Below are 24,148 nucleotides of genomic sequence, written 5' to 3'. Positions count from 1 at the left end.
AAAGCTCAACTGGGAACTAAAGAAGTTCACTTAGACCTCTGACTGAAAATCTTTCAGGTAATAGCTGGTTGTGTCTGCACACCAGTAAATACACAGGGAAACAATGTGAGTACTGACAGGGTGCTGGGACTTTTATGGAGCTCTACAAATCTCCCTCTTGTTTATCTTCCAACACATAAAGGTGCCTTCATGGAAGGGAATAAATGATCCATTTATCTATTTGTGGACATACAGATACATCCATTGAATATATAGATATGACAGACCTTATTTTTTTTCAACTCATTTAAATTAGGAAAGAAACTTTTTTTCCTACTCATCGATCAAAGCCTTTCAGCAAGCACTGTAGGTTTTAAAGAAAAAAAAAAAGTGCACAAAAATATTATAGCAGATGAAGATCTTGAGGGGATTGGCTTTGTTTTTATATTTTTCCCCCCATTTGCTGCATGTGTCTGTTGCCTAATTTCTTGTTTCTTTATGGCATCCCTCCCCACAGCAGGAGGGTTGGAACTAAATCATCTTTAAGGTCCCTTTCAACCCTAAACATTTTGTGATTTTTCTCTGCCTCTGGTCCTGGGTTATGCTTCCAGTATTCCTTTGTCTATGCAGATATGTTCATAGCAATACCATTTTTCATTTTATTTTCTCCTTGATGTCTGTACTGACTGATGGATTCTGTAGCTGCTCTGCAGGCAGTGTGGGGGGGAGAAACTTTGTAAACTAATATTTACATGAGCCACTGCCTGCAGCAAGGAGCCTCACAACTCTTGTTTTATGAAAGTAAGTGGGGAAAACGCTTCTGTTTAACTGCAGAATAAAAGCCTTGAAATGGATTTGGATACTGGCTCATAGCTTGGGAAGGTCACTCATTATTGTTCCTCTGACAAGAGAGAATTACCTTGAGACAGGCAAAGTTGAGGAATAAGATTCCAAGGAATAGATCTGAAAAGCAGGCAATATATTTGCTGGGAAAAATGGGGCCAATTCTTTGATATTGTGATCTCAGCTTCAATACTTTTCTTTTAATGTATAGAATAAATGCACCAGGGTAAAGCCTGTGACTGCCAGGCAAAGGCATGTGAATAGCAGAACATGAGTCAAGACTAAAGAAATGCTTAAAAGTGGATTTTTTAAAATAAAACTCAAAAAACAAAGACCACCAGGAGGCAGAGATAATAAAAATGGGAGAAAGGTCCTCCAAACAGCATATTGAATATATATATATAAAACATTTTTTTTCCATAAAAGTATCCAAGGCACAATAGCAGGGAGAAAGGGAAACATCACCTTTTAAATGTTTGTTGTAGTTAAGAGGTGTAGAGACAGAGACCATTCTTCATGGTGTAGACTTCTCCTTTTTAATCTATCTAGCATGGGAAAAAAAAGGGAAAAAAGCATTTGTGAGAAAGGGCATGAATAAAAGATACATTTAAAATGCTTCCATCCAACTCCATTGTTTACTTAAACTCTTTATAATTGAGACATCTGGGTCAAAGCTCAGGAAGAAGAAGAAAAAAATTCATACATTCTTTTAAAATCAAAACAAATTTCAATGGCTCTAGAATGAAACATCATTTTTGAACCAGCAAAAGGGGGATAAAATGTTATCCCAGCTACTGATGTTCTTAGAAGGACACCAGAGAAAGCTCAGACAGAAGGGGCGACTCCAACATCACTAATGGACACTAAAACCAACACAATTGATTTTGGTGTCTGCTTTTAGTCACAGGACAAATGCAGGTTTCACTATGGAGAGATCCTGACATTTTTCCTTTTTTTAAGCAAGACTGGAAAGGTAAAAATGGGCATTTGGGCACAACACTGGATCCTTACAGGCTTTGTTTTTAAAAATGAGGCATTTTCACAGAGCAAACTGCTGTGGGGTGTTTGTCCAGCAATGGGAGAGGTCTGGAAAAGGAGACTCTGGCAATGAACCCACTCCATCTTCTTCAGTCAAACACGAAAGGACAGTACAAATTCTGCAATTCAGGTGTTTGCCCAGCAAAAAAACAAACAATATTCAGTCTCCTCTTGGAGCAATAAGAGGAGCATTGATGTAGATACAGCCCTCAAAGCCCAGGCTGATCCTAGCTGGAATTAAGATAAAGGGAAATGAATTATTTTGTAGTTAGTTTGTGGCAGCTGAGTTCTCATCTCCTCCATGATGCTCCTGTGTGCAAACACCTCCCTTTCCAACTCTTCCAGGTGTTTCTGCACAGCAGTGCTTTGAACTGAAAGTGAATTTCACTCATGGAGTTTTGAAGACTTTTCCAGTCTTAACATTGAATTTAGCTGTCCAAATTTCATTTAGTTTCACTCCACGTGCTTTATGAGCTCTGGATCTACACCCAGAACTTTTTGAAGGTGTGAGAAGTAAGGAACAGACAGAAAATTAAATATTTGTAATTTTTTTTTTTTTTTTTTTGTTTAAAGCAAAATATCTGTGGACACCATTGACTGCTTTACTTAGGAAAGAAATAAAAGGCATTTATCAGTGAGAAGCTGAATGTTAGAAAGACGTGAATGGGTGATAACTAAAATCACATCCTGCTCTTGTGGGAACTGCCTGAGGTTGATAGGAGTTGAGCATGGATGAAAACTAAGCAGTGCTAAGAAAAGGAGCACAATTCTGTCACTTTTTAGGTTCTAGCCCAGAAGTACACAGCACAAAGGCAAACTGTGGAGATTAATAGGATTACATTGTCAGTGGAGCAGGCTCTAAATTGAATCCTTTAAACATATGTGTCCTAAAAGTGCTTAGGATTGTATTCAGGTAAAATATGAATATTACAGTCTTTTCTTTCTGAGCTGCTCTCATCAGAATAAAGTGACTTTTGTGCTTCACCAAATGCCAGAGCACAGCAGATAGCTTCACTAAGCACAAAAGGAATTTCTTGAAATTATATTCAAGTAAATGAGTTACTTACCCTGGAACCTGTCTGTAAAGGGTGTAAATGATTTTGGCAGCACTCAGACTCACCCATGTCTCTGCTGTAGTTATCAAAGATAGAATTTCTGTCATTATTTAGTCAACCACTGTAGACTTGAAAAAAACTCAGAAACCACCAGTACCCCACCAATATCGGTTCTGTACTGTCACTTTCCTGGAAAATTTCTGCTTTCTATTTCAAGTGAACAATAAATGTTCCTACTCTAAAGATACTTAAATTGCAGCACTTATTCCCAGCTGCACTGAGCCTATCCATTTTTTTAGGCACTGCTGATTCCTAGCAAGAATTACTGAATTCTGAGTCACCGGTAATATTTTGGAACCATGTCTTAAATTTTTTGTAGGGCTTTTATATATATAAAAAAGAAAAATAATCACTTTGATGTCATTCATGTCATCCTTTTCCCAGAAGATTAGGACTCATTACAAAGTTAGACTTGAAAATACCAAGTTCATACCAGAACTTTCCACACCATCATCTCCCAGGTCTGTTTGCTCCAGGTAAATCAGTAGGAAGGTTACTGTCTCTCTATTTAACACTTATATATTCAACAAAAATAGAAAAGATTATATTTTTTTAACCATCATGAAATTACAAGGACAATTATATATTTTTTCTGTGTAAATCTAAATTTTTTAAGCAGATCTTTATAAGAACTTTAGAATATTTGCTAAATATTGGCCCAGGAATTTTTTTTTTTTCTGTATTGAACTTCAGCTGTTGAGTCACAATGTGTTAGCACAAGACAATGAAAAAAAGTTCTAGACAGAAACTCCACTTTCATTTTGACAAAGCAGCATGTTCTAAGGTTTAGAATATTATATATAAAAACCAGCATAATCTATATCTTCTTTATAAACCATTTTGACACTTTCTTGGGTTTGATATTTGAAAACAGTAAAACTATTCACCTGAATATAGTTTTAAATCTCGAGTCTTGACAGTTGAAGCCCAATATTGGAGGAAATAGTCTCAACAGCAATCATCAGTCCAGCTCAGTGCACTCTGTTGCAATTATCTGGAAATCTTTCCACCACTAGTCCCGTTGTGAAAGAGAGGAAATGCTTTCCATAAACTGTCTTTTATCTCTTTTAAAAAGAGAAGCATATCTTCATTTCTATCTTCAACACACTAATTCTACCTCACAATTAGTTTATTACCATAAACTTTGAGTTCAGGGACATAAAATACTTTCTAAAAATAGTGTATGTAGAACAAAAATGTTGTGTTTGTTCTATGTCTATTTTACTTGGTAATTTTACTAAGTAATCTAATTACCATTGTAATTACCATTTCATAGATCTATATGGAAGAGGTTTGATTTTATTTCCTAATTTCATAACAAGTTTTGTTGGTTTTGTTTGTTTGTTTATTTTTAATGGCAATTTAGGTTATACACAAGATTTTCATAAGGTCTTGGATTCATTTAAAGATGTCTTTTTTTAATAAACCAAAAGGACTTTTTCTCATCTTGGAGTATAATTTTTAAAGATTGTTCTGTGACACACACCTCTCTGCTAGCCCAATAAAGGCTGGATTTCTTGGTAAACACTCTCTGAAGCTCCCCATGATGAAAGTGATTTCCTTAGTCAGAAATGATGAATCTCATGGCTTAGCAGCACTATTTTCTGAAGAGAGGAGAGACAGAAGATTGAGATCCTAGAATAGTTTTTTGGCATTACAAGTTGTAGAAAAAATGGTGCCAGATCTGGTAAAAGATGGAAAGCTGAATGTGGTTTTGGTTATTGCCTTCCAGCATTTTGGCTGTTTGCATTCACTTCCCTCTATCTCTGTCAAAGTCCCTGCACTTCTGGCCTTCCTTTACTCTTGAGTCCTCTGAAGTGTTCAGCTCTTCTAGGACGTGATGGAAAGCCTAAAATGTCCTATAAACACTGAATAAACAGTGAATATCTACAAACAATAGATAAATAAACAGTGAATATCTACATGCTCAGCTCTGAGAAGCTGTGCTGTTGGTGAGGAGGGTGAAAATGTCTGGTGAGCAGATGTCAGCAGGGAAATGATACTTTTAACCCAAATATATTCTCTCTGCATTTCACATGAAATTGCTCCTGCTTCTTCAGTCTTAATGCCCCCGTCCCCTTCACTTGGTGAGGCTTCTGCTGCAAGCCAGGCATGGGTTCCTGGAAATTCCAGTGTTCTGAACTATTCTGTTAGTGGTGAGACACCGATTTCTGTTTCAAACATACAGAACTGAGCTGAAAAAAGACATTTTAAAGCTCAGACACACCCTGGGCGCTCCAGCTCATTGCAATTGCACTGCAGAAAGCTCCAGGAGCTGCTGGACAGGTAGGTAGGGATCAGCTCTGGAGATTCTCCTGCTCCTTGAGTTCAGCAGAATCTTCTTTCAGAGGGCATGCAGCTGGATGGGCTGGGGGTTTCCCCCTGAATTTCATTAGTACTTGCCCAATAGTGGGGGCAGATCTGCCTCGAAAGGGCTAAAGAGCCCCGTGGCTGTGTCTGACACAGGCTCTTTGTCTGCTGCTGGCAGGAGGCGCTTTGGGTTTTGTGCAGGGAAACTGATACAGCCAGGGCTGAATCACCTTCAGTGATGCCTCTTCAGAATTATGCTAAGAGCACGAAAATGAGCAGGGAAAGCTCATTTAATTTGTTTAAAGCTCGTTTAATTTTTTTGCTGGTAAACATGTGAAACTATTTTTCTCTCTGAATTGTGGTACCTGTAACACTACAAAGCCTTTTAGAAGTCTCTAAGAACTATTAATCTCACATTTCCTGGAAGCAAGATAGCATTCTTTTGCCAGTTTTCCTAATTTGTTTTGCCCATCTGAGGTGTTGTTCTCCTATTTTCATCACGAAGGAAGGGAAAATACAGAGATGTTGTGAGAGATGGAAATTTTACTGTGACACACACACCAACATATGTTATTTTTTGTTCCAAATGAAAGAAATTCCAGGTCACTTTATAGTTATGGGCCAATACTCAATCAAATAGGATACTCAGTGTCTACACAACACAAAGCCCTGCCATTTCTATCTTTTTGACACACTGTAGACTCCAACAAAGCTGATTAAATATTTTATAGTGTTATATTTTGTACTTAGAGCAATTTAAATTGGTTCTCATCCTTTCAGTGCATGACTAGGTAAGAAAAAAAAAAACAAGTAAAACACTTTAATTGGATGCAATTTATATGTCTGTGTACAAAATAAAAATGAATAAGTTTATGATTGCAAACTGCCTAGCTTGGTTTAAAAAAGCATGAGAACTATTTCTAAGTTTCTGTGTTAAAGTTGAATTAAATATAGAAGATAATCTTTAAAATGAATAAGTAATACAGATTTTTTTTTTAAGCTCAAATATTTAGACAGTGTTGGCCCTCAAATCTAATTCTTCAGGTGATTATAGAACAGAGCATTTTAATGGTAAATTTTTACCCCAAAATCATAAATAAAACATGCACGTTGATACTAACAGCATCTGCTGTAAAGTCTTAAAGTATTGCAGATGAGATGAAGACTTTGTGTTTTGCTATTTAAAGTTAGGAGTTAAAGTATCAATGCATGTTTCAGCCCTGTCTTGTTTTTAAAAAAGTTTTATGTTACAAATTTCATCCAACCATGTGAAATTCCGTGTTATTTAGGGCTTGAGAACTGTTTGTGTGTTTGAATTCCAGTTGTGCTGATGGAAAAGTGAGCTTGGTAAATTCCTTCTCATTGCTGAGGTTGTGTGGGAGTGCATTAATTTTCATAAAATGCAGGCCTTGGGTTTCCATCAGAGCTTGGTATTACTGTGATCCACTAAAAATCTCCTAAGGGGGATCTTCCTTTTTTACAATTTCTGTGTCTAATGAAGAGCTGAGCTGGAACTCGATGGAAAGGGCTGTGCAGAGAGGGATGATGTGTGCAAATGTATCACACACACCCTTACAATGCCAGACAGACTTTTTAAAATGTGTGTTTGGGGTGCTGCTGGGTCACTGCTGCATCCAGCTGTTCTATTGCATGATTACACTGCTTTCTAAAGAACATTTACAAGTGACATTTATACACTTTGGCTGTGTATAAATAACAGCTATAAGGTGATTGTTGCTGTGTTACACTATTGCCAACACTATTGTTGGGTACTTTAATTGTTTGGGTAATTAACACTTTGGCTCACCTCTGCCATTTCCTCAGTGAGCCCCAGCAGCAGCCACTGCTGTGCCACACACAGACTCCAAGGCATTACAGCACAGCCCTGAGATGTGTGACACTAATTAAATCAAAATCTCCAAATTAAAAATAGGTTCCTTATAACTAATGAGGAGTGACCATCTACATGAGACAATATTCATTTTTTACTTCATTGATCATAAATTATTGCTGTGGTGTGTTGTAAATCACCAAAAAAATCCATCAGCAAAGCTTTTTTGTCCCTGCAAGTACAAAGAATATTAATTATTTTTGCTTCCTGAGAACATACTTTTTTTTTTTTCCTCATCATCATTTACAAATGTTTGCAAAGCCATTCCTTAAAAATAACCAGGGAATATAAATCAGCAATTTGCTGATGTTGATATATACAAGGACCTCCCTTTATATTCTGATGCATGCTACGTGCAAGACCTTAGGATTAGGTTTTTAATTTTTAGGGTCTGTGGCAAAGAACACAAATTCTCTCATCTCTATGGGAAGTTTTTGTCCTCAAGCTGAAGCTGTGCTCATTGAACAAGATATAAAATGCATTGATGCATAAGTGTATTATGTTGGACCATTGTGATGGAAGATTGTAATGGCAAGAATTGTTTTAGTGCTGTTTTTAATTAAAAACGGCACTGCCACACTGAGCTTTGAAAGACTAGACAGAGATTTGATTTTTTAAGAAAAAAATCATGTAAGATGTGTTCTCTTGTTGGTTCTTTGTTCTTGCTTCCAAGCCCCAACCAGTTTTCTTTACAGGTGAATTTCTTGGTGAGTGTTTCCTGACTGCAAAGAGGGGTTTTTTGTTAGCTTGTGTGAGATAATGCTTTATCTTCCACACTATCTAATATTGCACGGCTACATTCCAGTGTTTTATAAATTTCTGGTTGTGCCTCTTAGCTTGTGTGAGTAAGAGAGGTGGTTTTGTGAGGACTTCTGCAGTCATTTTGTCTTTTGAACATTTCCAAATGTGCTTCCTCCCAGAAGCTATTGAAGACCCATGATTTATGGGTTGTAATGTTTTCCAGGTCAGCATAACTGCCATAGGGTCTAAAGGCAGGACTGTGATCTCCATCAGCTGCATTAACTTTCCATTAACTTGACGTGACTAGAACGTGTCTTTGATTATTCTGCATTATTCCTTTGCACAAAATAAGGTCATTCTCTGTGCAGTTTAGTTTTAACAGAACAGAATTGTTTTATTGCTGTTTTTAATTAAAAATGACACTGCCACACTGAGCTTTGAAAGACTAGACAGAGATTTGATTTTTTAAGAAAAAAATCATGTAAGATGTGTTCTCTTGTTGGTTCTTTGTTCTTGCTTCCAAGCCCCAACCAGTTTTCTTTACAGGTGAATTTCTTGGTTAGTGTTTCCTAGGGTTTTTTGTTAGCTTGTGTGAGAAAATGCTTTATCTTCCACACTATCTAATATTGCAAGACTACATCTTTTTATTTACAGCAATTTTACATGAAAATTTTAAGTTGGAATGTGAAATTTAGGAATATTTAAGCCATATCAGAGGTGTAAAAACTATGCAAGACGTGTTCCTTATATCTATAGTCACAATTTGAGGACATTATAGAATGGAGAATGGGAAAGGTGAGGTATCATATTAGCATGGTAGTAGGTCTTATGTGCATATGAAGCAGTAGAAATAAGGTTCTGATTTAAGCAAAATGGTAAAAATGAGGATATTTATCTTGACTTTAGTAAAGGCTGGATTTTTATAACCTGTTCCATAGGAATGAAAATGTCAGTTTGCATAGAGGTGCAACCCTGCTGACAATAACAGTAGACATTCCAACCTCATCAATTCTTTGAATGGATAATTTTCACTGATATCAGAAAAAAATGCAAGCACAAACATATTTTGTACTTTAGGTCCTTGTCAGTTCCTCTATAAAGTAAAGTTAGGTGTTTGTGTTACCCTCTCCCCTGAACTTAATTTTCATTCTGGCACAGTGTTGCAGTGTTTGAGCACTATATTAATTTATTATTTACATTATTTATATTTTATATTTATTATTTAGATTTATTTTTATTTATATATTAATTTATTTATTACATTGATCTCCTCACACTGAGAGAAAGAATATTGGAGCTCCCCAGGCTACACTAATCCACTAACCTTGGTTCCTTTCCTCTTCTCTTTCCCATCACTTGTTCTTTGCTTATTTCTGTCACCAGAACAGTGTGGGTGAGCTAAAGTTTGGTGTTCCAGTTGTGGTCATGGATTTCACTGATCACCCTGAATGTTGTTTCAAAAAAAAAAAAAAAAAAAAAACAACATAAAACCACAAAAAACAACCCTAAACCTAAAGAAACCCACTTGGTCATTGTATTTAATCCAGAAATGGTTGCATTTAGAGCTGTTCAGTGAAAAAATACCCCAATCCTGTTGAATGGTAGCATTAGGTGGACGTTGAGGACATGATCTTTTCTCCCTTTGCTAGGTGAATTTTCTAGTTTGAGATATTTTAGGGATGCAGAGCATCCTACTTCATTTAGGAGTACAGATGGACTTTGCTGTTCATGAGCTGATTTCACTATTAAAAATCTGAATACCTGCATGGCTTTAACAGCTTTAGTGGCAACATTCATGTTAGGTGGCAACCACACTTAACTCAGGTCCCGTTCTTGTGGCAGCTCTTGGCCTGACCCCCCCAAGGGCTCTGCCCCACCCCAGCCTGAGCCTGCCCAGAGGGGTTTTTGGATAATGATTCAGCACCGAGCTGCTTCAGAAAGATTTCCTACACCTCTTTTTTCTTCTCCATCAGCTTTTGTGCAACCTTCAGCACAGCTTTCCCCCTGTCTCCAGTGGCCATCAGCTCCATTACAGGAGGAAGGATGAGTCCTGTGGCTCAGTTAATTATTTACATCTGTGCAGTGAGGATGAGCAAGTGTCTGACACACAGAAAGCAGCGAGCAGGAAACAGAGCCAGAGGGGAAGTGTTTGCTGAAAAGCCATCTCAAACAGAGCTGACAGAACCCTTATTGTGGTTTGAAATGAAGTATTTCCAAAATCAAAGTTGTTGTGTAATATTAGATTTAGACTGTCTTGCTGTTTGCTTGTCGGGTGTGTACAAATCCACACAGAGGAGAAGGGGAGTGGAGAGCATTACTCTAAAAGTGTGATGCTCATAAAGCCCATATCCATATGCTGTGTGCTGCACCTGTGAGTTCATTTGTGCACAATTCTGGTGCTAAGGGTGTCACAGGAGTCCAGGAATGGGAGTTTTGTGAGCCACTTTACAGCCAGATAACATTTTGAACTGTTTTTCCTGCTGTAATGCACAGAATTGGGAACTATCCTTTGGAAGGGAATTTTAATGTGGATTTTTAAAAAAAAAAAATTATTATTATGTGTTATTGACTGACCAAATTATATATCACAGAATCATTTAGGTCTGAAAAGCCTGCTAAGATTATTGAGTCCAGCAGCACTGTGCTTACCACTAAGCCATGTTTCCAAGGGCCACATTGTCTTTTAAATAAATATCTCCAGGGATGGTGGCCCCACCACTGCCCTGGGCAACCTGTTCCAGTGCCTGATCACCCCTTTGAGGCAGAATTTTTTCCCAATATCCAAGCTAAACCTCCCCTTGTGCAAATTGACTCCATTTCCTATTGTTCCATCACTTTGGAGAAGGGACAGACCCCACCTGACTGCCCCTTTCAAGGAGAGCTGTGCAGAGCCAGAAGGTCCCCCCTGAGCCTCCTCTTCTCCAGGCTGAGCCCCTTTCCCAGATCCCTCAGCTTCTCCTGGTGTTCCAGACCCTTCCCAGCTCCATTCCCTTCCCTGGACATGCTCCAGCCCCTCCAAGTCTGTCATGCATGAGGAGCACAAAACTGAGCACAGGATTCAAGAGGAGGCGTAAGCTGATCCATGCAAGTCCTTGATGGGATTGGGAATGTTTGGCTGGGGTAGCTGGTTTGGTGGGATTGGAAATCTTTGGTTGATTTAGCTGTTTTGGTTGGATTTGGGAATGTTTGGCTCAGGTAACTATTTTGATGGGATTTGGGAATGTTTGGCTGGGGTGGCTGTTCTGATGGGATTTGGGATGTTTGGCTGGGGTAGCTATTTTCTGATGAGATTGGGAATGTTTGGTTAAGGTAGCTATTTTTATTGGATTTGGGATATTTGGCTGGGTAGCTATTTTGATAGGATTGGGAATGTTTGGCTGGGGTAGCTGTTCTGATGGATTTGAGAATGTTTGGCTGGGTAGCTGTTATGGTTGGATTTGGGAATGTTTGGTTGGGTCAGCTGTTTTAGTAGGATTAGAGAATATTTGGCTCAGGTAGATATTTTGATGGGATTTGGGAATGTTTGCCTGGGGTGGCTGTTATGATGGGATTGGGAATGTTTTGGTGGGTCAGCTGTTCTGATGGGATTGGGTATGTTTTGGTGGGTCATGTTTTGATGGGATTTGGGAATGTTTGGCTGGGATGGCTGTTCTGATGGGATTTGGGGATGTTTGGCTGGGATGGCTGTTCTGATGGGATTGGGGATGTTTGGCTGGGGTGCTGTTCTGATGGGATTGGGGATGTTTGGCTGGGATGGCTGTTCTGATGGGATTGGGGATGTTTGGCTGGGGTACCTGTTCTGATGGGATTGGGGATGTTTGGCTGGGGTACCTGTTCTGATGGGATTGGGGATGTTTGGCTGGGGTACCTGTTCTGATGGGATTGGGAATGTTTGCCTGGGGTACCTGTTCTGATGGGATTGGGGATGTTTGGCTGGGATGGCTGTTCTGATGGGATTGGGGATGTTTGGCTGGGGTGCTGTTCTGATGGGATTGGGGAATGTTTTGGTGGGTCAGCTGTTCTGATAGGATTGGGGATGTTTTGGTGGGTCAGCTGTTGTGATAGGATTTGGGAATGTTTGTCTGGGTTTTCTGCTGCCTGTGCAGAGCAGAGGGAGCTGTTGACAGCCCCAGGTAAAGAGCAGACATTTGTCACCAGGCATGTGACAAGTGCAGCCAGCACAGATAACTGCTGGTCAGACTGTGGGGACTCAAAGGCATCTTCTGATTTCTGAAGTTCTTAATTTTCTCTTTTGTTTCTGTTTGTTTTGGTGTTGATTTCTACAGTCTTAACTCCTCTCTTAGCTTTGGTCATAAGCCATGACTTTTGTGTGCTGGAGCTGCATTTGCTCATTTGCCAGCTCACAAAGCCACTGGTTGCCCCTGGTTTTATTGTTTCTTTTAAGTGTTATTTTGGAGATGAAATACTGTGTCTATGAGGTCACAGTTTACATTTCTTGTGCTGTTCTACTTTGCTCTTTTCAGTTATCCACATCCTGCTGTAAATGCTTATTATTCTCCTTACATGGGCAGCTGAATACCTGATTTGATTGAAGGTGACTTCAAATTTATATTAATTATCAGTCTGCATGGTTGAATGAAGCATATGGATAAAAGTAACTATGGATAAGGGGTTACTTATGCAGCATAAATCCTTATTAAATATGAAATTCTTTCTTTGCATATATATAAGATAGCACAGAGTAGGGACTTTAAGTCATTTCCATACATTTATCTCAGTGTTTCAAAGTCTTGGTATGAGAAATGTGCCTCTAGTCTGTGTAAAAATTGACTTTATAAAGCAGTTGTGGTACCATTAGATACCCTATGTGTTTAGTTTACACTTACATGAACTCATAGCTACAGAAATTAATACACAGTATTCAACCTCTTGTGAGAGTTGAAATATTTAAGTTTATTTAAAAAAAAAAAAAAAAAAAAAAAGCAAAAGCCAATACAAAACCATCTAATTTTCCCACAAAAACAACATCTTCATTAAGGTACAATATGTCTTGTCTTGGCAGGGGCAGAGACATTACTTTAAGATGTTGTGATTATAAAAGATAAGCACTTTTGAAACCCCTGGTTTTTGATAATGAACTGGGCAGAAAATAAATTGAAAACCCCACCTGTGAGAAGACCACTCAATTAAAATTGTATCAGATATTTTATCTTTGACCACATGTTGCAGGTTGTTTCTTGCTGCCAAGAGTGATTTTAAGGAATAAAGTTTTGAAATCAACTCTGCAGATTTAAATGTCATATTCCACACTCTGATTCCACAGCAGAAATGGAGTTTCATCCAGTTTCCTTCCAGTGAGTGTGACCTGGTGTGACCATATCAGAAATGGCTTTCCTGGGTGATTTGACAGCCAAAGCAATCTGGATTTGAAATGAATCTCTCTCCTATTTCCAGCCTGGGCACAGGTTATTTTCTGGAGATTCAGGGAAAGCAGCAATAATCTGTGCACCTGGCCAGGGGATGTGCCTGGCCTTGGTACCCTCCCCAGTCCTGAGCATCCCCCCTGTCCCTAGGGGAGCACCCAGCGCCCAAACCCCCTCCCTTAGGGCTGGGACAGCCCTGCCTGCAGCCCTGGGGGCTCCCCCATAGCCCTGGGGGCTCCCCCATGGCCCTGGGGGCTCTGCTGTAGCCCTGGGGGCTCTGCTATAGACCTGGGGGCTCCCCTATAGCCCTGGGAGCTCCCCCATAGCCCTGGGGGCTCCCCCATAGCCCTGGGGGGCTCCCCCATTACCCTGGGGGCTCCCCCATAGCTCTGGGGGCTCCCCAATGGCTCTGGGGGCTCCCCAATGGCCCTGGGGGCTCCCCTATTACCCTGGGGGCTCCCCCATAGCCCTGGGAGCTCCCCCATATCCCTGGGGGGCTCCCCCATAGCCCTGGGGACTCTGCTATAGCTCTGGGGGCTCCCCTATAGCCCTGGGGGCTCTGCTATAGCCCTGGGGGCTCCCCCATAGCCCTGGGGGCTCCCCCATAGCCCTGGGGGGCTCCCCTATAACCCTGGGGGGCTCCCCCATAGCCCTGGGGGCTCCCCCATAGCCCTGGGGGGCTCCCCTATAACCCTGGGGGGCTCCCTTATAGCCCTGGGGGCTCCCTTATAGCCCTGGGGGCTCCCCCATGGCCCTGGGGGCTCCCCCATTACCCTGGGGGCTCTGCTATAGCCCTGGGGGCTCCCCTATAACCCTGGGGGCTCCCCCATGGCCCTGGGGGCTCTGCTATAGCCCTGGGGGCTCCCCTATAACCCTGGGGGGCTCCCCCATGGCCCTGGGGGCTCCCCCATAGCCCTGGGGGCTCCCCTATAGCTCTGGGGCCTCCTCTTTTACCCTGGGAGCTCCCCCATAGCCCTGGGGGCTCTGCTGTAGACCTGGGGGCTCCCCTATAGCCCTGGGGGCTCCCCCATGGCCCTGGGGGCTCCCCCATAGCCCTGGGGGCTCCCTTATAGCTCTGGGGGCTCCCCCATAGCCCGGCTCGGCTCTGCAGCTCAGCTCTTCCCCCATTCCTCAGCCCTATGTTCCCAGACCATTCCTGCCAGAGACACTTGGATATTCTGCTGCCTGAGCTGACTCTCTTGAGCTGCCTGCATCCTCTTTGCCCTCCAAGCAGCGTCCCAGGATGAATGTTTGAAACATGGAGATGTTGTATTACCATAATTGCAGCCAGTAGTTTTGACTATTTTTCCACCAACTGGCAAGGCTAGGAATTATGATGTCTTTTGAAGGGAAGAAAAGACACCATCAGTCTTTTATATTCTTAGCATTCTTGCACTGCTGTAAAATACACCGAGATTATTTTGAAGAAGAACACTTTTAAATTCCTTTTCCCCAAGTTGACTTGATAACACTGCCAGAAGTGGCTGTCTGGTAAAGGGAGAGTGAAGAGGGGTAAACAAGATAAAAAGCTACTCTTCTTTATTTGCATTAGACATTTCAGAAAGTGCAGCAGCTGGGAAGGATTCAGTGGGATTCAGGATTCAGTGCTTCAAAGGCATCACAACATGCAGCTTGATTTGGCTTTTTAATTTTTTTTTTAGTTTTTTCAGTAGAGGTCACAGAAATTGTGGGCAGGGAGGCCTGCATTCTACTGGTGTTGATTGTTGAGACTTATTATCATTTAGAGTTATTTTACAGACAAAATAAGTCACAAAACTTCTATAAACCAGGACTTTTTGGGACTGAAGCTCATCTTCATTTTTAAGTCAAGTTACCCTCCAAACATGATGCTTGTAACGAGTCCAAGTGCAAATGAATTTATCACATGAATAAGGGAATCACTTCCAGTCTTCTCCTTTCACCAGTGGTGCACAAAGTTTCTCTGAAATCCAAAACAATTTGAGTAATAATTCCTGGAATGTTTTTCAGTGTCCCATCCTATGTTCCCAATCAAATAAATCTTAATTAGGAAGGTCCTCTATTAGGATTTTGAGTTAGAAAATATATTTTGAATTGCACAATGTTTGTGTCCTGGAGGAATCTTGTATTTTAAAAGCAAGTAGCATCAAATCAAAAATGTAATAGAATCTGTCAGACTAGTCTATTAAAAGTTTAAAAGTTAGATTTTTTCTTTCACTCATTAAATTTATGTAAATATGTTTTTATAGTTTTGATCACAGATCTGAAATTTTCTGTTTGCTAAAGTATGAAAACCCTCTAGTGATCTAAAGTTTATAGTAATGCAGGTACCATGGTTCACATGCTTCACAGATCTATTTTTTTTTCAAAGGATGTTCTCTGGTTTAGTAGAAAAGACCTTTCTTTACTCCTCACATTCTATCACACGTGCCCTAACACAAATAACAAGCAAGTTATTACTGTCAAATCAGAAACTCAGTTTGGTTTATTTACATGTCAGGTGCCTTCAAGTCCTGATGCAGCTGAGATGGGAATCAAATTCAGCCTTGTGTTTTTTATGAGCTACCTGGCACTGAGCTTTGGGGTGTTTTATTTATGATCTCCCTTGAGTGGTCTGCAGAGTCAGAGCAGTCCTGGAGGAGTCCTGGCACTGCCAGGGGTTGCAGGTGCTGTAGGTGCATGGGATGCTTCATGGCATGAAATGTCCTGCCTCCAGGGGACAAAATGAGCAAGAAAATGCCTCAAAGCCAGACTCTGTGCTTCTCTCTTTCTCATTACCATAGTCAGCAAATCCTGATAGCTAGGATAAATTTTGATCAATTTTCCATGTTCTGTTGTGAAGTTCTTCGTGTGTTTTACTGAAAAATGCAGGGAATATGTTACTTTGTGAAACATTTTAATCCCTCTACATTAGAATTGCGTGTATTTAACCCGGAGAATGATGAGGATAGTTTGTGTTTCATCCTGGGAGCACACAAATCCTTTGAGACAGGATACATTCATGCACACAAGCATTACCTTTCCATGCCTAGAGCCAGCATGCTGTGTCCCTGTTCATCAGGAATTCCTCAAGGATGCCATTGGTGTCCCTCAGGGCCACCAGGTGTGGAGCTGGAAGCTCAGAGGAGGGAGCAGGGCACTGCTCCCTTTTCCTGCACAAGGGATGGACCCTGCTAAGGGCTCCTGCTTTGCTTGGGGAAGGAGAGCACTGCCCTGTGCTGTTGGAGGTTTTTAATTGGGACAAATTTTGTATATTAGATTTTTTCTTTAATGGTCTGTGCTGAGAGGCATCTCCATTTGGTGTAGAAGTTGTAGATTCCCCTCAAATGGTATGTCCTGCTGACTCCAAGAGACAAGACCTGAGAAAGCTGAGATTTTCCAGCTTATTAATTAGAGAGCTTTCAGCTACTGCCAGTGATTTCTGTCCTTCCTCCTGGAGTCAGTGCCTTGAGGGAGGTGAAAGCATCTTGCACTTGGGCACTGTGCATCCAAGGATGGATTTGCCTAAAGGGCTATTACAAGCTGCACACACCCAAGGCTCCAGTGTGAGAAATCAAGGAGGTTCAAGTTGTTTTCCTAAAAAATTTCCACCCCTTTGGTCTGTGAGTAGCTAATGATATACAATGTGTAAATTATGGTTGAAACCTCTAACTTGAGCCAAACCCTTCAGACCTCTAAATGCTCTTTGCTGTGTTAAAAATCTCAAAGTCCTTCTAGTGTGGAATTATGAGGGGGATTTTATCAGTCAGAACCATTTCTAAGAGATAAACAAAAGTGATTCTCAAGAGTCCCTAAGCTCCCTCAAAACTCCCTGAACCAAACACTTCAGGGAAAAGGGGACAGAGAGAAGTGATTGCAGCTGGGGTGGTATCCCAAAGGGAGCAATCACAGCATCCTTATCCTCCCCCTTCCATCCTGGACTCTGCAGTTTCTGAGGCAGTCTCCTGGGATGGAGAAACAGTTTCTCTCATCTGATGCAGCCACAAAGATGTGACATTTATATGTATTTTCATGAATATCTACAATTATCTGCATAGCACAACAGTGGAAGTAAATACTGGTACCTATTACTCCTGATATGACTCTTGATAGGATATTTACAGGACAATTGAAAACCTTATAGTGCTTTTTAGTGTCTGCAAAGCTTATTTTAGCAACTACAAACCACCTGTATTTTAGGAAATAATCCTCTGAGCCATTAATTTGTAATTGCACTAATTATTTCTTGATGACTTTATGTGTGATAACAAGGTCCTAAAGTCTACCAAATGAACAAATTCTTCAAAATGAGCTCATCCAGAGACTGCCACCTTTAACTTTAAAAAGGAAACAAGGTGCAGGACTTTCTTTGCCACACGTAAAAAGATGTGTAAGAAATTTTCCATCTGTTCTTTAGGTCCTGAGGAGCTGGATTTCAAGTGCAGCCCGAATTTCATCAGCTGCATTGGCACCAACAGATGCATCCACTTGTCCCAGCTCTGCAATGGGGTCTACGACTGCTCCGATGGCTACGATGAAGGAGTTCATTGCAGGGGTGAGTGAAAATTGCTTTAACCTCAAATCTTCCACTGCATTTTTTTTTTTTTTTTTGGGGAGGGTTCAAAGAGAACCAGAATTTACTCCCTGGGAATACATATAGGTATGTATGTGTGTGTGAATATGTGTAAAACATCCAAAAGCAAACCGATAGAAACGTGTTTTAATAATAGAAGTGTATTTTAGTTTGAGGCGTGTCTCCAGTTAATTTAAAAAAAAATATTTTGTGTGAACCAAATGCAAGTAAAAAACACACAGAGATTTTGGGACTTTTACTGCATTAGTTACTAAGCTTATATGATGGAAACTCTTCTATCAAAAGAAGGATGAGGAAACTTTACTGAGTGTCGCAGACATCTTTCATGAAAAGTCCTTTCTTAGGATTTTTCCTTGTGAGAAGCTGCAGTTTCAGCAACCAAAAGTAAGCAATGGTTATCTGCTGCTGTGGAATGCAACAGGTAGACCTGGGATTGGTCTCCTGTGGGTGTTTGGATTTACTGTCCACTCATGGCAGAGCTGGCTCTTGCTCTGTCTGAGACACAGATCTTTGTTATTCATTCTTGTCTATTCTTAGCTTAGCTAGCTTCTGAAGAAACCTTTTCCTTTCTATTTCTTTTTAGTATAGTCTTAATGTAACATATATCATAAAATAATAATTCAAGCCTTCTGATCATGGAGTCAACATTCTCGTCTCTTCTTCATCCTGAAAACCCTTGTGACTATGGTCACAACTGAGCAAAAGTTTGGCAGCACAAGCAATGTTTGCCACAATGAGTTTTCTTTTCCTTACAACTTCTGCTTAAAAAAAAAAAAAGTCAAAGAAAACCACTGAAAAATATATCAAATTTGCTATGAGCATTATCAATAAAATATATCAATATATATCAATAAATACATAAAATATATCAAATTTGCTATGAGCATTATCAATAAAATATATCAATATATATCAATAAATACATAAAATATATCAAATTTGCTATGAGCATTATTTTGCACGGAGGACTTTGTTTCAGGAGGGATTTATGCAAATAATCTACTGTTTAATAATGTAGTTACCAAATTCTGATAATGAGAAATCTTAAATAGAAATTGGTGAAGGTCAACTATTTAATAGCTCAACTGAGATGACTTTTTGAGGTCTGCATGGGGGATAGCTTTAGGGCCAAATCTTGGATACCTTGAATCAATTATTTTTAATCAGCAGATTTCCAGATGAATGATTGTTGATGTTGTTCAACAGATCTGATGTTCCAAACCAGAAACCCAGAGACAGGTGCTGGGACTTCTGCTGCAATGCAAAATGACAATATACAGTGAAAGATACAATTAATGGTAGAGTTCAGAAAGTTAAATTAGAATTTAAAATTTCATGTGGACATATTTTCAGAGCTGTCAGAGTGAAATCTAAGCCCACACCAAAAATAAGCCACATGGAAAAAAGAAATTAAAATTAGAAAAAAAAAAAAAAAAATAGCCATCTGGAATTAATCAGTGCAATACTGCTGACTTCACAAAACTACAAATAGTTATTTTTATCTAGCCAGGTGAGGATACAGGCTGTCATAAAATAGATGAAAATTCTTATTCACAGTGATAGGAATCATTTCTTTTCTTGAAGGCTCAACTGTTTTATAGTCCTTGTTCAATGAGCATTACACAAAACCAAAATTTGTGCCAGCATATTGGGTTTAGCACTGGGTCCTGCATCCAAAAAAAACCCCAGAAGTTAAACTGGTCAAAGCACTTTTTGGCCTATACTGACACTTTCTGAAGTTGCAGGTGAGTTTTTTTCAGAGAATAGTATTGATTCATTAAGTTCTGTTTAAATTTATGTTCCTCAATATTTCATGCTTTTCTGTAAATTACTCTGGATTAAATGACAGAGGATTAAAAATCTCTGGTGCTGAATAATCATTATATTATAACTGTCTTATATTTTTATTGTATTTTAAGTCTTTTAACCACAAGATTAATGGAATCAGAAAAAAAATACAGACTAAAAGTACAATCCTGTGTTAGTGGCAATAGAATATATTTGCTTTTCTTATTGTTCATGTGTACTTTGGAGGTATTTTGGAATGTGATAGCACATAAAATACCCAATCTATATTCACATCCTTTTAATTTATGCTGAAATACACTTTGTAAGGTTCATGTGGATTCCCACTCCTTTCTTTATTATCATACATGAATATGAAAGCTTCCCAGTGGAAAAATTAATGTCTGCTTTAATACATCACCATAGAATTTGGTAAAACATTCTAAATAAATATTTCTGCTGGATCACACAGAACACTTACATAATGAAGTGCCACTATCTAGGAAACAGTTAACAACTCATTAGTATTGATTTTTCTGGCAGTTCCATATTTTTACTTGCTTAGTGGGGGCAGAATTGAAAATATCAGTGGAAATATCAGTGAAAATATCAGCCAAAGAATATAGAAAACCATAATTTTACATTATGATCCTGTCGTTTGTTACAGGCAATGGCAACTAAAGTATCATTATGTTACATTCCTATACATCAAATATTTGGTATGAGTTCCTTATAGTTGTAATTATTCTCTCTCTCTCTCTCTCTATATATATATATATAAATATATATATCTAGAAAATATATTTATATTTATATATCTGTTTATCAGAAAAATGTTTGGGTGACCTTTGAGTCATTCCTCGTTACTTTCTGAGTCTTGAACACACAAGTCATATTTTGAACTCATTTTTGTGGCCAAAAGTAGCAAAGTTACTTCAGAAATCCAGCCAAACCATCCAGCTTTTCCTTTGTATTACTCACAAGAGTGGCATTATCAATTGTGCTGTAATTAACAGTGGCCATGTGAAATTTGTGGTCGAGGAAGGCAACAGCAATTTTCAATTTTGAATTGCAAGGAGCCCAGCTGGTCACAGAGCTGTGTTAAAATCATCTCTTGCTGGGGACACTGACAGTGCTGTGTAAATGAGTCACAGTCCAAGCACCAGGAAAATCAGTCATGGTTTGAAATCAGGGGGTGGCACCAGGGCAAAGCCCATTTCAGGGCACAGGAAACTCCAAAGGGGTGAAATCTCCGAGAGCTAATGGACTGTAAGCATCCAGCAAGTGGAATTATTCTATTTTCTCTCTCTAAATTTAACATTCTCACATTAATTCATTATTAACAATCTTTCAGAGTTGTATTCAGGCCTGCAGCTTTCCCTGCCAAGGGGAAATTTGGTCATTGCTCCAGTGTGAAATGGTAATGTATGGGAAATTTCAAGGGAATAGTAGTAAATACAATGACATTCCTGTATGATCATCTTTTATTTCAGGCACATATGCATTTTTGCAGGTGAATGTAATGCATAAATTCAGGAGAGGTTGTGGCAATATGAAATAAAAAATGTTTTATTACGCGTGGTTGTTTCACATTATGTATTCCAATGTCCTTCAGAGGAGAAAGGGGTGTGTAATTCACTGGATTTGAACCTCAGAGCATACAATAGTGATAAGACATCTATATTTGGTCAGTTTGGACTCCTTTTCATTTTTTATCTAATTGAAGAATGCTTTAGAGAGGCTGAATAAGGGAGAAATCAAAATATATATTAACGTCTCCTATTAAGCTTCTATTGGGGCTGTTGAGCTTTCTGAAAATCCCAACAATTCCAGCACAATCCAGCCCTGCTGACTGGGGGGTTCACAGCCATCAGCTGCTGGGAGAGTTGCTAAATCTCAGATAAAATTCACCAGTGCCAAACCTAGAGCCAAGCTTGAGTAGCTCTAGTTGAAGACTACTCCAGGTCTGCTCTTGGCAATTAAGCTTCTTCCTTTGACACACCTCTCCAGGCTTCTTTGGAGAGCCAGGCCTTTATTTCAGCTGCACTTGCAGCCACTTTTACTGCTCAGCTGAGCAATGAGCTGAGAACTCTCCTGCCCCAGGGAGCTGCCAAATTATTGCCAACTGAACTTTTTAGTTCCAAGTCTTTCTTTCACAGGGTTTATCCCAGTATGGGGCTGGGGCTGGCTCTGGTTAGTTAAAGCTGGGCTCATGTGCCTGCAGCTTGTCCCAGTCTGATTTTGAGGTCTTTTGAAGGCTAAAATACCTTTTTTTTTTTTTTTTTAATAGGGCTGTAGGGGTGAGCTGTACAGTTTTATAAATCAGTGCTTTATATACCTGTATATGGCGCACAATTGAAAGAGGTGTGCCAAAATTGGGATTTGGTCTGAGTTAGAGCTATGGGAAAGTAAAACTTGTACAGAATATGGAGATTTCCTTTTTTAATTAACTAACATTATTTAGTAGCTCCTGGAATGTCTGTGCTAGTACTTTAGCTTTCCAGCCAGAAAATGTTAAAAGAATACTGCAAAAAATACCAGTGCAAACAGAATCCTTCCAAGTCTTCAGATTATTTGGGTCTTTATTAACTGTGATCTGAACCATAATCTCTGAAGTCTCTAATCAATAAAATATTCAAAGGCAAACTCTGGATCATTTAGTATTAAAAAAAAAAAAAAAAACTGCCCAACACACATTGAGAAGTTTTGGCCAAAAGCTGTTCTGTTTTAGCAGCCTATAATCAAAGCATTGTTTTTCTGTTTAGGCTTTTTGAATTAATTGGTATCAGAAGATGAAGATAAATGCTGCTGTTACTCAATCATGTTTTGTTCTGGTCTTTCTACCCAGCTGAAACAGTGGGAAGTTTTAAGTAGTGTTTGCCAGAGGGGAAAATACAAATTTCAGAATTTTAAGGAAAATTCAGACCTTTCAAGAATGATGCAAAGTTATAAAACTGAAAGATATGGACCTACATTTAGATCCTAGTCCTAATTTTATTTTTTTTATTTTTTCCTAGTGAGGTTGTGTAATAAGGTAACAAAAAAACCCTGAAACAGTCAGGAGTTATAAATGTCCCTCCATTTTCTCATGAGAGCTTTTCTGGAAGTAATGCTCACCTGCATGAGACTTCCCTGTGAACTCATTTGATTTATTCTGACAAGCTTTAAATCACTCATCCTTTAAGGCTGTGATGTACAAAGCCTCACATGAGGTTACTGAATCCTGGAACCCCCAGGACATCTCCCAGAGCTCCTGATGGACCAGTGGGGCTGCTGAAACCACCAGGTAACATTTGGAATGATTCCCACTGTGACCACTCTGCATTCTGCATCAAGGTTTCCATTTGGATTATAAGGCAGAAAAGAGAAAAAAGTGGGGTATTAAAATTAAAAAAAAAACCCAAAACTGAGTGGTTTTGCTTTGGAACAGAGCTGCTAGTAAAGAGCTCTATTTGTCTGGCTGAATGCTCAATTTGCATAGTTTAGTATTATGATATTTCCTCATTTCAGCATCCAAACATCCAATTTCTTGCATATTACTGTCTTTCCTGTATTTTTGCTTCAATACAGCATGATGTGGCTCATTTGAATTAGCCAAGGTCATTTAGTCTCTTCTACTGTCAAGATAAAGAAGTCATGGGCTTGGTGATTTAATAACTTTCCATCACAAAATCCTTTTGCAGCAAAGCAAATTAGAGGAGGCTGGTGGGGGAATGAGCAGTGGAAGACATTTGAGTGATGTGATTTCATCCCACCTTGATGGGCTGCTGCTGAGGAGTTTTTAGGCTAGAATTCACAAAGGAAAGCTGTTGTGAAGGTATCAGCATTGTCTCTGTGGCAAACTAAATGTAGGATTTCAATGTTTGGCCATTTATGATGATAATATGAGACAGCAGATCATTAATTGGTTCATGGTTTGTTGAGAGTGTTCTGATCTTGTCCACTGGAGGAGCAATGTATGGAAATGGAAATGCTGCTCCCAGCCAGTGTTTCTATTTCAGTTGCAGTATCCACTTTCTTGACAGAAAATATTGGCTACTGTTCCTTACTGGTGAAATCAAGTGTTGGTCAGGCCTGGCCTCCCTGAATACAAATTTTGATCAGTATTTTTAGCACCCACATTTAAATACACATGCTTTCTTCAGGGCACAGAAACCATGCTTGCAATAGCAAATGCAGTGTTGGATGGTTAACCCACGGAGTTCTACATTATGAAAAGAGGAGTAAAGATCATAACTCAGATATTTCAGGCTTCCTATGATCCTGTTGCCCAATAAAATGCACAAAGTGTAGCAAAGATGTTAATCTATCATATTTGAGATGAGATGATGGTGGTTAAGAGGGCCAGTGAGTGTTGGTTAACTGGTTCATGGACAGGGCTGCAGAGACCCAAGGAAAGCAGCTACAGTGACTCAGGGGATGGCAAGGAATGATCTGAGAAATCTTTATTCTGCTTGCCAGGGATTTAGGTTAAATGCTATTTATCGTTGCCTGCTGTTGTTGGTGCCTG

General features: G+C 39.6%; 1 protein-coding gene across 4 annotated transcripts in view; it reads left to right on the top strand.

Moving 5' to 3' along the window:
• LRP1B (LDL receptor related protein 1B) overlaps positions 1–24,148 on the top strand; it is a 637,687-nt gene that overhangs the window by 246,574 nt on the left and 366,965 nt on the right. For all 4 annotated transcript variants that reach the window (XM_071435460.1, XM_071435459.1, XM_071435457.1 and 1 more), the window contains exon 3: positions 17,677–17,814. In XM_071435460.1, coding sequence (XP_071291561.1) covers positions 17,677–17,814 — 138 coding nt within the window. The remainder of the gene's footprint in view (positions 1–17,676; positions 17,815–24,148) is intronic.

The sequence above is a fragment of the Agelaius tricolor genome, unplaced genomic scaffold (genome assembly GCF_023055355.1).
Source record: "Agelaius tricolor isolate 1412-34295 unplaced genomic scaffold, bAgeTri1.0.p SCAF_10, whole genome shotgun sequence".
NCBI lineage: Eukaryota > Metazoa > Chordata > Aves > Passeriformes > Icteridae > Agelaius > Agelaius tricolor.
This window is presented reverse-complemented; position numbering and strand designations above follow the sequence as displayed.